The 14,682-nt window shown below is 41.2% G+C and overlaps 1 protein-coding gene across 1 annotated transcript in view; it reads left to right on the top strand.

The window, feature by feature from the left end:
• The window catches only part of POU6F2 (POU class 6 homeobox 2), a 389,753-nt gene that overhangs the window by 323,733 nt on the left and 51,338 nt on the right, over positions 1 to 14,682 (top strand). Inside the window, exon 6 of the mRNA XM_010829123.1 lies at positions 13,448 to 13,594. Coding sequence (XP_010827425.1) covers positions 13,448 to 13,594 — 147 coding nt within the window. The remainder of the gene's footprint in view (positions 1 to 13,447; positions 13,595 to 14,682) is intronic.

Genomic DNA, 14,682 nt, shown 5'->3' with positions numbered 1-14,682 from the left:
AACAACCTATAACCAATATATTTTGTGAACGCAGAGGATTTTATTTACCTCTGAGCATTCTGGTTATGTTTTTTTTTTTCTTTCTTTCTCTTTCTTGTACTTATCTCTTTCTACAGAGTCGTATTTTCTCTAATAATTTGGACCGTTTGTTTTTCCTAATGGCAAAGTTTTCTTTCGGGCACTGAGGCTACAGCACATCTGATGTGGTTGTGGAGTTGAATTCTGTACCCTTGTACTCTTGACAGTAAAGGAACCAGCATGAAAGCTTAAGAACATCATCTAAAGATGGATGTGATATGACCAGAAATTCCTTACCTTCTCCCTATAATAAAAATGGTTAATCTGGTCCCACTATAAATTTAAGAAAATAGAAGTTTGAAAGGTTACACACCAACAATAAATAGGTTGATTTCTGCTGGTCCTTGGGAGAAATTAATGCCTGACCCAAATGTAGTATTGTGTTGTGGGAAGAAGAATATCTTTTGACTAGCCTTCTTCTACAACAGCTGTTCAGTGAATAAATTTTATGAGGCAAGCAAGCCATTATGCATAATAATAAAATTCAGTAACAGTTTAGACAAGGCTCTCCACTGCCCATGGGTGAATAAATGAAGATTATATGTATAACATTTGTTACAAGCATATTTTAATAACCAATGTAGTTACTGAGATGGAAGAAGGATGAGGCATATGTTTTGTTCTTTATAAATGATAGATTGAACTAGTTTGAACTTATAAGAAGTTGTTGAGTTTCAATGGTAAAATTAATATCTATAGAGAATATACATGTGCTTAATTACTCAGTTGTGTCCAACTCTTTGCGACCCCATGGACTATACAATCCATGGAATTCTCCAGGCCAGAATACTGAAGTGGGTAGCCTTCCCCTCCAGGGAATCTTCCCAAACCAGGGATCAAACCCAGGTCTCCCAAATTGTGGGCAGATTTTTACCAGTTGAGCCACAAGGGAAGCCCAAGAGTATTGTAGTGGGTAGCCTATACCTTCTCCAGGGGATCTCCCAACCCAGGAATCAAATCAGGGTCTCCTGCTTTGCAGACGGATTCTTTATCAACTGAGCTATCAGGGAAACTCAGTTATAAGTAGTAGATTGCACTAGTTTGGACTTATAAGAAGTTTTTGAGTTTCAATGGTAAAATTAATATATAGAAAATATACATATTTAGGAGTAAAATAGGCCCAGAGTAAGTAAAAGGCTTCCATCTTCTTTGGGTAGATTCTCAGAGACCTGAAATTTTATTGTAAACAAATACAACCCTTATAATAAATTTATAAAATTAAAATTTACAAACTCACAGCTCAATCTTGTGTACCCAGCCATGGATACAATGGTTGGATACAGAGTTTGAGAGCAAACTCTGGGTAATAGTGAAGGATAGGGAAGCCTGGCATGCTGTAGTCCATGGGGTCACAAAGAGTTGGACACGACATAGCGACTGAACAACAACAACAGAGATATAATTTATCATTTATAATCCATCTTTGTGATTTTTTTTAAAACAGAAAACATCCTGTATTTTAAAAGATGAAGACTTGTTTTTATGATTCAAAATTCAGTTGCTTTGGGGGCGGTGGGGGGAGGTTTGTCAGTCACCAGTTTAGATTCCCATTTGTATAAACATAAAATAAATGAAAGTATTTTGTGATTTAATGACTGTCCATTAATATTGCTTCCTGAACTGAAAAGCTGTCAGGGCTATCTCCATTATACTGCAAAAGGAGAGGAATCATTAGGTGCTTTTGAAGCAACAGCTTGCAAAGGAATCTCTCAGGAGATGCTGTATACCTTATATGAACACATGCGTGCCATTCACACATCTACTTCCTAATTTCTACTACTCTACCTTCTTTCTCTGCCTTTGGATTTTTTCTTTCTCTGAATTTCCCTAGCCCCATCTCCTGCCCTAATTCTGGCCATTCACAACACACCAGGCATTCTGATGTTCCTGTAATTTTGTACTTATTCTCTCTTTGGCTCTAACTTCCCTTCTTCTCCCATCTGCTTAATTCATCTTCCTCCTGTCGATTATTTCTTGAAGCTTCCCTCACATCCATCTCTCCCCCTAGGGAGCTAGCAAGTTCCGCAACGTTCCCCTGGGTCACTTATCACACTGCTGCCGCACTTGTGGCTCCTTTTGTATTTTACTAAAGTATGATTGACAGATAACATTATAGTAGTATCAAGTGTACAACAAAATGATTTGACATTTGTATGTACTGAGGAGTGATTACCAAAATAAGTTTAATTAACATCCATCACCATAAAGCATTAGAAAATTTTTTCTTATGATGAGAAATTTTAAGATCTACTCTTTTAGCAACTTGCAACTATACAACATGTGTTATTAACTAGAGCCCCCATGCTGCATGTTATATCTCCATGACTTATCTATTTTATTACTGAACGTTTGTACCTTTTGACACCCTTCATCCATTTGGCCTATCCTCACCTCTGGCGACCACCAATCTGCTGTCTGTATCTAAAAACTTAGGTAGTTGTTATTGATGACAATTCACATATGTGACATCGCACAGTATTTTCCTTTCTCTCTCTGACTTATATCACTTAGCATAGTGCTCTTGAGGTCCATCCATGTTATGCAAATGTCAAGATTTTTATTCTTTTTTAAGACTGAATAATATTCCATTGTATATGTGAATATGTGTGTGTATATATAAATATACATATATACCACATTTTCTTATTCATTCATCCTTGCTTGCTTCCTTGTCTTGTCTATGGTAAATGATGCTACAGCGAACAGGGGCTACAGATATATTTTCAAGTTAGTATTTTTGTTTTCTTCAAGTAAATACACAGAAGTAGAATTGCCGGATCATAGGGTAGCTCTATTTTTGACTTTTGAGGACCCTCCACACTGTTTTCCGTGGTGGCGTCACCAATTTGCATCCCCCTGCCCAACAGTGCGTGAGGGTTCCCTTTTCTCCACCTCCTCACCAGCACCTACTATTTCTTGTCTATTTGATAACAGCCATTCTAACAGGTATGAGGTATCTCTCATTGTGATCTGGGTTTGCACCACTGGCTCTTAATTTATCTGTCTACAGATCTGTCTTTCCCACCCCCTGGAAGCTCTTTGGGGAAGAGACATGTAGTTGGTGCTCAGTGTTTGCTGAATCAATGGAGAACAAGCTAGACTATATTCTATGTACAAAGTTATCCCAAGCTAAACCCCTTCTCCCACTAAAGGGCAGCCTATAGTCTTTGCTCCAACAGCCTCCTGATCTTCTCTGCCTCCAGGTTGACCCACTCCCACCCCAGAACATCTCAGTCACCAAAATGACCAATCTAAACCTGAGATCTGATCATGTCCCTCCACTCTCGCCTACAGAATGAAGGACAAGCCCCATAAAGTGTCATACAAACTACTCCATTTATAATCTCACACCCCATCACCTTCCACTCCCCTCCCCCACTTCATCTTCCCAAAATATCCCAGCACTAATGCAGTGATTCCACACCCACGAAATGTGTCTCTGGTCTCCATGCTATTCCTAGTGGTTGAGAAGCCTTCTCTCTCCCCTTCCCAAGTCCTCCCCAATCAACTTCTAATCATCCTTTTTGGTTCTAAGATCTTAAGTGGTTTGCATGCCTGAGGTCTACTGAGGGTCCCTTATCTGGGCTCTGGGCACCCCTTTCGTATAGCACTGGCTACACAGGGTGGAAATCGGCAACTCATCCATTAGACTGGAAGCACCTCAAGGCAAGAGACTCTTGCCTTGTTCACCTCTGTATCCCTGGGGCCTGACTCATCGTCTGCTCCAGGGTTATGGGAAAATACCTGATGAACAGAATTGTCCTGAGGCTCCATAGGGCAGACCATGCCTTGTCTTTCTTTGAGCACCTCATCTTTTCTTGTCTTTCTTTGAGCACCTCATCTTTTCTTGTCTTTCTTCTGCCCTCAGTAGACCTATTTTATCTGCAGGGAGTCAACCAGTGTTAGGGAGTAATTTAAGTAGTTAAATGTGGGTGTGGCAAGAATGTGCTGTGCTTTCCAATTGCTAGAAACTAGAATAATACCAACTGCTGTACCAAGGAAGCAATTTATTCTCTTTTTAAAAAAATAGCCTCTTTTCTTTCATCTCAGGAGTGCTCCCAATCATTTGTTTAAACTGGATGATAGAATAAAAAAATAAGAAAGAGTAATTTTGAAATATCAACAAATTCACCTAACTAATGTGCCATGACAATAGGCAATTGGTAAGAAGAGCGCTATTGTATGTAAGTCAGAAAATAGCATGAAACTCAATAAAAAGATAGATTTTCAGGTTATTAAATGGAGGACTAGACAGAAGAGGAAATGAGATGTGTAAGCTTGTGGTAATACAGTATTGGTCTACATGTAACTTGGATAAAATCTGATTTAGAAGTGGTGGGTTTCCTTAATACTAACCTCTCTGCTTCCAAATCAAATGTATTGGGGTAAGTTAAAAAGTTTTTCCCCTCAGCTCTGGGCCTGAAAATTTTATCAGTAAATTTTAAAATAAAACTTAAATGCATCCCTTCAGAGAGCTTTCTACTAGTTTTCTGCCGAATCACAGTGTGCTGGCCAGACTTGTTTATTTCTTTCCCCTCCATTGAGTGTTCCCTGTTTCCTCAGCACAGACACATCAATTATCCTACAGAACCTGGACCCCAGCCCTCTGCAGACTCCACCTCTTTCTCCAGTGTTCTTCTAGAGCACTCTCTAGGGCGTTCATGTGTGTGTAGACTCCCTTCTGTTTACTGGCAATGATGTGCAGGGTTTGCAAAGCTATCTGAGTAGAACCTCACTTTTGATCCTGTCTCCAGTGACCTCCGGGAACCATAAACCATCTAAATGCCCAAGTGGCCGACACCTCCTGAAGTCCCACCATAGTGATGCCTCACAAAGGGAGAGTATGTCCCCCTCCTTCACCAGTCACACTCTGAGGGACACATGGATCCATCCTTATCTGGGGGGAAGCAGCCCCTTCTGCTCCTGCCCCTGATGCCATCTGCAGCAGCTTTACTCTAGTCCGCAAGGTTGGGCTGGGGATGTAGACCCATAGCCTAACTGCATCTCCACCAACATGGCCCAAGGATAAAAACAATAAAAGCCTTCATTCACTGCCTCCTTGTCCTTCAGTTCCCAAATAACATCAAACCTGGAGCTTAAGCCCCCACCCAGCCCCAGCCCCACCCAGACACTCTTCTATATCCCCACCAGCTCTCTGATTATTTCAGAATGTACCCCTCTATCATTTCCTTGTACAAGTTTTGGTATGAATCTCTAAAAGAAAGGGAGTGCTTTCTAGATAAAGTAGCAAGGAAGGTGTTGCTAAGGAGGTGACCCAGGAGAAAAAAGAAGTGAATGGCAAAGGGTTACAGACATAGAAAGAGCAAGTGCAAACACCCCAGAATAGCTAAGGATCTTTGAAAGGCCCAGCATGACTCCCCTCGAGGGAGTAAGGAGACAGAGAGGACTCAACTCTAAAACAACAGTATGTCCAGAAGTTCCTGGAAGAAATAAGAATTATTATAGCAAAACTTGCATCATGCTTACCATATGCCAGGAACTCTTCTAGTATTTTATGTATTAATTAACTCATGTATTTTTCACACCATCCCTGTGACTTCATTACTTCCTTTATTATTCCCCTTTTCCTAAAACTGGAGAAAACAGAGATACAGAAGTGTTTGGATCCTTTTGGGCTGCTATAACAAAATACCACAGACTGGGTGGTTTAATAAACTAGAAATTTATTTCTCACAGTTCTGGAGGCTGGGAGGTCTAAGATCAAGGCACCAGCACAGTTGAGTTGTGTTGAGAGCATTCTCCTGATTCTCACTGTGTCTTTACGTGGTAGAAGGGGCTAAGGATCTCCATGGGGTCTCTTTCATAAGGGCACAAATCACATTCATGAGGGCACCACCCCCTTGACATAAGCCCCTTCCAAAGGCCCCACTTCCTAATACTGCCATCGTTAGGGGTTAAGATTTCAACATATGAATTAGAGAGAGGGGTTACACAAACATTCAGACCTTAGCAGAAAGGTAAATTGAGTTCCTGGCAGCCTTATAATTAGAACCCAGGCAATCTAGTTCCAGAATGCAAGCTCTTAATCCTTACACTCAGCTTCCCTGGTAGTTCAGACAGTAAAGAATCTGCCTGCAATGTGGCAGACCATGGTTTGATCCGTGAGTTGGGAAGATCCCCTGGAGGAGGGAATAGCTACCCACTCCAGTATTCTTGCCTAGAGAATCCCATGGACAGAGGAGCCTGGTGGGTACCGTCCATGGAGTCACAAAGAGTCAGACACAACTGAGCGACTAACACACACACACAATCCTTACACTGTACTGCTCCCCTTTCCCTTCTCATATAGAATGGCTCATTCATTACCAGTCACATTCTGTGCAACTGAGCGAGTACAAGGTAGACAGGTTCAGAACTGCCCTCCCAGGACTCTGAACCCACCACCTCCTCTCTCACAGACCCCGCCCCAGACTGCCACTCCCTCAGATCTGGATACTGCTCCCTGGACAGCTCATCTTTTCCTACTTCCCATCTCTTCCCACCAGATCTCATTCTCTCTTTGACTATAAGCCCACAGAGGGTAGGGAACATGTCATTCTATCTTTCACATTGTCTCCCTCACACTGTGCCCAAAACATAGTGGGTACTGATTAAATGTTTGCAGGGTGAAGACTATTTATTTATTATTTTCTTAGAGCCAAGACGTTTTTATGAACCCTTTAAGTTCATAATAGTACTTCTTTATTGGAGTGTAATTGCTTTACAATGTTGTGTTAATTTCTGCTGTACAACAAAGTACAGCAGAATCAACCGTATGTGTACATATATCCCCTTCCTCCTGAGCCTCCCTCCCCAGCCCCATCCCACCCCTCTAGGGTATCACAGAGCATCAGGCTGAGCTCCTTGTACTATACAGCAACTTCCCACTAGCTATCTATTTAACACGTGGTAGTACATATGCAATCAATGCTGCTCTCTCATTCATCCCACCCTTTCCTTCCCCGACCCCCCGTCACCCTGTGTGTCCAGAGTCTGCTCTCTACATCTGCATGCAGGGTGAAGACTTTAATGAATAAGAGAGAGTGAGAGTTGCCCTGTAGCAATGTGTTTGTGTTCCACCCAGATCCCTGGAATTCTTTTCTGTCAGTTGCTCCCGCCTTGTGCCTGCATGCTCAGTCACTTCAGTCGTGTCTGACTCTTTGCAATGCTGTAGACTGTAGCCCACCAGGCTACTCTGTCCATGGGATTCTCAAGGGAAGAATAATGGAGTGGGTTCCCATTTCCTACTCCAGGGGATCTTCCCAATCCTGTCTGTATCTCCTGCATTGCCAGGCAGATTCTTTACCACTGAGCCACAGAGGAAGCCCACCCCTACCTTGGGGGCTTTCAAAAACCAGCACCAGCAGCCCTTCTTCCAAAGACTAGACTTTGCCCCAAGAGCAAAGAGCCAACAACACCCAGCTATTTGATTCCCAAGCCTCTCCTTTATCCCAGGGCTGTGAATTGGGACTGTTTGGTGTGGAGGGTGGACACCAAGCTTCCAAGCCTCAGGGTGGAAACTCACACCCCTACCAGATTGGGATTCTTCCCTTCCCGCTCCACCCTGTTTCTGGGAAACTCAATCTCAGACTTCAGGTCATTTTCAAAATTCATCTGTGAGATAGTATGCCTGGGTGTTGATGGAAAATGACTAGTGCATTCATAGAAAGTTAGTGTACTTAGTGTAGCCACAAAATGAAAATAAAATATAATTTGTTCTGAAACTAGACTGAATTACCTTGATGATTCAAAAGTATTTTAGGAAGTTGCAGTGCCTTAGAGTCATCACGAAAAATCTCAGACACTCCAGTCTGGGGGGGTTTCAGACATGGTGACTTAAACTTCTGGTAGGCAGAGAATTGGATGGTCAGCTTCTAGGACTGTCTCTCCAGGGAGATGAGCAGAGAGCAAGCAGCAAAGCTTGGCTCAATATTAAAACTCACAAAACTGATTTCTAACAGTTATGAGGCTCTCATTACACATTAATAAACATGAGACCAAAGCGAAAGGTATAGTTGGACAAAACACACAAGTGGGTTGTTGAGGTGAATATGGCTTCCCTTCCAGAATTTGTCTATTGGTATTTCCTTGACCTTTAAGAGGAGACTTGAGGGTAAGAAGTGGAAGTACGGATTTGGTTAAGAGTCCCAATGAATTAAGAAACATGTTTCACAGCATAAGAAAAGTCAAGGACCTCAGGTATAGCAATGAACTTGAAGAGCCACGTTTACCCTATTTCTAGGCAGCCACTGCTAGTGGCTTTAAATGGGGAATGAATGGTGATCAATGTATTTATGAACATCCTCATTTAAAAACAAATGGCACCACAGTTTCAGTGTTCTGAATTGTAAACTTAGTAGCAAAAAGAGCTGCTCCAAAATCCATAGTCTATAAAATTCACATAGCTCATGAGGAGAATGATAAAACTATAGATCATGGGCATTTATGCTCCAAAGAAAGGTTGAGCCTGCTGCACCCATTATTTCCTCTTGGTATAAAGACATAGACATAGAATATAACACTATGGCCAAATTGCCGCCTCGTGCTGCCAGATTTTTGTAAATAAGATTTACATTATTAGGATAATGCAGTCAGCAAATTTTCATGAAAAACAGAGTGCTGCTAATGCTAAGATTCAAGAAACCTGAATTCTTTAGCAGGCTGCAGAATGTGAGTCTTTCAGAGAAAGAGAAGCTGGGGCGAGACTTGGACACCCCACCACATTATCTATGGTGACATTTATGTGATGTCACACATATGATGTCATCTAAGAGTCCTCCTTGAAGAAACTTCTTTCCATCACCATTTAGGGTCCACAGATAACAAGGATGTGCATAGAGCACTAGAGATTTGGGAACATGGATTTATTCTCTTTATGAGATGAGAACTCAATATCCTCATCGATATGTGAAGGTAGAAATCAACCACTGCAAATCCTAAGGGAAATGTTTTTTATAAATCTACTTCCTGCATGCCTTCACTATCAAATCAGCAACTATGAAATAGACTCATTCACCATATTTTGACATGAGGAAGGAATTAGACTGCAAAATTGATGTGCTGGAATGCTAACAAATGTTGTAAACCGAGTGTGAGACAACAGATCAGACAAAAAAGGTCTTCTCCTGTTGGCCTGCCACCTACCTAGCCTGTCCTCAGAATCAAAACTCTGCTTTCTCTAAAAATTTCTCTGTACATGATCCAATATAAGTTCAAGAAAAGCAGGTGACATCATGCTGTAACTATTTCTTCCTGATGTTCTCCAGTCTGAAATATTTTCAAACAGCATATTATCTTTTAAATTATGCAACTCACCTCATCTAACAGTCACATTACTTGCTAATAGCTTTCTTCAGGCTACTCTTTGCAAACAAGCAAAATAGGGACTTCTCTGGTGGTTCAGTGGTTAAGAATCTGCTACCATTGCATAGAGTACCAGTTTGACCGCTGGTCTGGGAACTAAGCTGTTGCATGCTGTGCATCAGGGCCAAAAAATAAATAAATAAAAATAAATTTTAAAATAAACAAAATAAAGTTATAGAAAATAGTTAAAAATGTAAAAATGGAGAATGCAGTCACTTGTGTTCACATTCTTTCCAGAGTAAAAGGGTATTTGTGGAGGTCTGTTCTATTCTGATCAACTAATTAGTTTAAAATCCTGATGCACAACATGAACTGTGAGGATAATAGCTAGCATTATTTTTAGAACTTGATATATGCCAAGTATTGTTCTAAAACATTTTTGCATCTGTTATCCATTTAATTTTCACCGTTACTCTATGAGAAGTGGTGCCCTGTTTACACCCACTTAACCTAAGAGAACATGAGGCCGGGTTGACTGAAAGTCACAAGCCAAAGCAATCTGGTTTCAGAGTTGATGCCCTCAGCTGCATGAATGGATGTGCAGGCTCTGTGAGGTCTGAAGTCCTTGCTTACAGAATTATTTCCTATTATTCTAGTATTGTATTCTCTAAAACTGAGGGGGCTATCTTAAGAAATTTGTGTTCCTATTGGGTTTTTAGGCTATCTAAGATGTATAGAGCTATAGCTTGATATATTCAAGGCCCAGAATCCATGTGAATGTGACTTGAGGATGCTGTCTCTGCAAATTCTCGCTTTGAGAGCTTCCACACTTATAATCAAGCATACACCAGAATGCAGCCTGTCTTTTGAATTGGACTGTTGCAAACACGAGTATGTAACACAGTCAGACCTCATTGGGGCCATCCTTTGCTGGTTGGGTACACTGGCAGTGAGAGATCTGAAGGCATATACTTGGCAGCGACTTCAAAATGCCCAGTTGGTCCCAGAATGTTAACATGCTCATTATGTGCATTTATTGTGCCCAGGCTCCCCACTGTCCAAATCTCCCCCGAGTCCCAATCAAGAAGAAGTATTGAGAGGAATACTGCTAATATGACATGACTGAGGACAATACAGAGTGACATGACCGGAGGTGATGAAGAGAACACTTATGGTTTCCTGACTAGCCCCTCCCCCACCCCTGCCACATATCTTAATGCATACTAACATCCCTGCCTTGGCAGGCCCAGACAGAAAAGCCAAAAGGTATTTATGAAGCTGCATCCATCAACATCAATGGTCCACCAGAAATGCTGTCAGCTTACAGATTGACTTGTACCCAACTGTCTGCATATACCACTCACTTCCCCACGTAACGTCTAACTCTGCTTCCAGGGGCCAGCAAGACATCTCCCCAGAGCCCCTACATCTTCACAAAGACTTAAGGATGCAGGATAGGAAGTAAGAGAGTCATCGAGTCACCATTTGCTTCATTAAGAGGGAAAAGCGGCAAAAAGAGGAACACATTGGATTTCAATCTAGGACCAGGATATAGAGAAAATTAAAAAAAAAAAAAAAAAATCCGTACATCTGTGGTTCCTGAAGAAATCTTCCAAAACAGAGGTGTACCCATTCCTGACCCCATAGCACAAAGATTCAGGGCCTGGTTTTAAGTAGGTGCTTTTTTGTTCAGAACAGTTCACCCTTTATATGATGCCTGAATTTATTGCAAATACAAGGATATAGCTGAAACACACTAGTGTCCCAAACACTGAGAATTCCCAATACACTACTGAATATATCCAGAGAGTGATTCCAAATTTTCTCATGTGAACTTTTGATTGACCTAGATGTTAGGAAAATGTCTTACAATTTTTAAAAATATATTCTTGTCATTAAATGGGAAGCACTATCTTTTTCAGAAAGCATTCTGTAGGTACTGATTTAAATGTTTCACTCAAAATTCATGGACAGAATTGCATATTCAGCATTAAAACCGAATTGTACATAATTTAATCTTTCTTTAAGATTAAGAAGCTTATTTTGAGACCTCCTTGAAATTCAGGAATTTCATTATGATTTCAACTTGTATTGCATGAAAATAAATGTGAACATAGCAACTGGTAGATGACCCGAGAATTGTGTGCCACAGGGCAGTGTGCATCCTGGTCATTTAGGGAAGGTATTCCTCAAGAGGTCTTTTCACTTTGGAAGTGAAAAAAAGAACACACTATAAACTCTTTGACTTCAGGGAGTCAAGCCAACAAGAAAAATTTCCATTCAACATATACCATTACTTGCCTCATATACACTATACAAATATATTCAGAAAACCAAGATCAAGGCCAATCTGAATCTTAAATCCCATGGTGGTAATCTGGGATAAGACAGGGTTTCTTTTTAGGCTGATGAATGAGATTTTTTTTTCTCCTTAAAAAGAAAATCATTTTCATCTTTGAGGAGAGACATAAAGGTGAAAGACACATAATGTAATGAGCTGAAAATGGATTCTCATTTCTAACCAAACCTGCTGGGTCAATGGAATTTCTGTAGAACTAGTGCTGTGAAATTTGGTTATAAAAGAATAAGGAAACCAATAAGATAAGGATATCACATTAATGGAGGGGGAAGAATTATTAAATTCCTCTCCCATTTGACATTTCCTCTGACAATTAGTATTTCCATCCTCATCAGATGATGTTAATGCTAAGCAAATTTCCAAAGGAATTAAGTCATAAAATATGTTTTGAGGGAAAGGAGGCGGGGGGAAAGAAAAGAAAGAGAAAAAGAGAAAGTAAAGAAGAAAGTTTAAAAAAAAATCATCTTTAAAAGAGCTTCTAAACTAGAATTAAGTATGGCATTAATTTTTTTTCCACCAAGTCTTAGTCTTGGCAGGTTTCCCCTAAATGCAGAAACTTCATGGATGCAGGAACTGGTGATGGAAAATGCATTATTATACACAACAATTGTTGTACTTGAGAGGAACTATATGGGAAAAATAACACCCTAGAATAAATACAAATGAAATTCATGTATCAAAACCAATACTGTGAAAAAAGTTTAAATGTTTCTTGCATTTATATCTAGTCATTAACCTAAATGCAGATTTTAGTTCAAGCTACACTTCTGCCTCATGGTCAGGAGGCCTGAAAACCTGTGACGTGGAAAATTGGCAGGATAAAGAATATTGAATTGGCCTCCATGGAAAAACAAAATTTGGCAGCCATAACCTCCTCCCTGGGCCACTCCCCCCACCACCAGCCCCATCAAATTTTCCTCCCTAGCTCACTCTTACCCCAGGAAAGAGGCCAAGGGAAGGCCATATATGAGCTCAAACAGCAAGCCAATGTCACCCTGACCATTCACCAAGGGATCTTCCCCCTTGACCTTGAATCCCATGGTTTGAGTGAGGCCCCCCAAAAGCCCCAACTCTAGACTCACTCTCAGAGAGCACAGAGGCTAGAGAAGTCAATACCTCCAGACTTTGGTTTCCTTCTCCTTTGGAGAAAGAAGTGGAATGAGGCATCTTCTTTACTGGATGTGAATTTGCAAGTCACAAATGAAAATGATAAATTCCTTTGCAGAAATCCCTAAAGTCTATTCCCCTCCTCCACCCCTACTCCCATCCTATTTTAATCCCACTTTTGGTCTGGTTGCCTCAAGCAAAGTAGACATTTTCTCAATGTTTTATTTAGCCTAGCAAACAAAACCCAGGGACTTCTCCAAAATTATTTCTCCACCTGGGGAGATCCTAAGGACCTACCTCACCCCTGGGGCCCACCTCTCTCCCTCCTGGGGCTCACCTCTCTCCCTCCTGGGCCTCCTCCCAAACTCAGGCTCCATTAAGCAGCCCAGTGTTGATGGAGAATATTTCCCTTCCAGCCCGTTTCCAACCTCTCCCAAACTCTGCAGCTTCAGAGACAACATTCCCCAGGCCCCCTTGCTGGGTTCCCGGACCTTTGCATGAGCCATTTGGAGTGAGAACCTCCCTCCCAACGTGAATGTTGTTTCCATTGTGCTATGCCTGTGTGTGGTGGTTTCACCCTGATCTTTTCTCTCTTTGCAGCTGGTTAATAATCCACTAGCAAGTCAGGCTGCAGCGGCTGCAGCAGCAGCAGCCATGGGCTCCATAGCAAGTTCACAGGCCTTTGGCAATACCCTCTCCAGTCTGCAGGGGGTCACAGGTCAACTAGTTACTAATGCACAAGGACAGGTGAGTGGGAGTGGAAACAAGAGTGAATTTGTATGGCAGCTTGAACTCGGAAAAGAAATGAATTTCTTTTGCATGACAGTGATATGTAACTACAGTCATTATGTCAAATAAATAATGTTGACCAGCAATGTCAAGAAGAAAAGAAGGCTTGGGAGGTGTTTCTCTATTTTAGAAACAAGATTTTTTTTTTCTTTCCCCTAGAATGTCTACTAAGTTTTATGTGGGTTTTATTTCTGTACAATGACTTGTGCTATGACCTTAATTAAAGAAATTACTTTTCAGGACTGGGAGACTCTTGCTAAGAAAATATCAGTTACATTTTACAAGTAAGATTTCTGTTTTGTTTTTATTTTTTTTTCATTTTTTGGAAACTTGGGTATTGGAGGAAACTGGTAAGTTTCCTTCCTTAATTGCTCTAAGATTTCTAATTAGCCTTGAGAAAGCCATTTTCTGGGGAATCTCACTGGTGGTCCAGTGGTTAAGACTCCATGCTTCCACTTCAGGGGGCAAGTGTTCAATCCTTGGATGGGAAACTAAGATCCCATATGGTGCAGCCAAAAAATAAAAAAAAAATTTTTTTAATTAAAAAAGAAAAGAAAGTTAATTTCTGAATGTATGGGGAGGTGATGGGAAACAATTCAAGATGTTCTGTAAAGGATACAAAGAAAAGGTGTGAATTAGAATAAAGCTGTCAGTCAACGCATGTGCCCGGCCTCTTGCTGATTCTCCCAAGAGCTTAGTGCTTTCTTGTGTGCTTGTCGATTTACTTCAACCTGCCAGGGCCAGTAAACCTTCCTCATGTCACCAGCAGGCACATTTGTTCCCTCCCACTGCACGTGGGCCTGCATTGTGGCCACCAAGACTCTGACAGAACTTCAGATGGAAGTCGTCCCTCTTCAAGACCCCAGTAAACCTAAAAGCTTCATGTAGAACAGAAGAGGGTGAAGCTGATGGTGTCAGGGGTGCCCTCTCATTCAGAGGCCTGACACAGAGCCCGGGCTCGCTGCGTAGGGCATCTGGTTCTCAAACATTCCTGTGTCTGATGATGAAATGCAAGAAAGAAGCAGCTTTGCATCCTTGCTAATATT

The sequence above is a fragment of the Bison bison genome, unplaced genomic scaffold, assembly GCF_000754665.1.
Source record: "Bison bison bison isolate TAMUID 2011002044 unplaced genomic scaffold, Bison_UMD1.0 scf7180017864499, whole genome shotgun sequence".
NCBI classification, from domain to species: Eukaryota; Metazoa; Chordata; class Mammalia; order Artiodactyla; family Bovidae; genus Bison; species Bison bison.
This window is presented reverse-complemented; position numbering and strand designations above follow the sequence as displayed.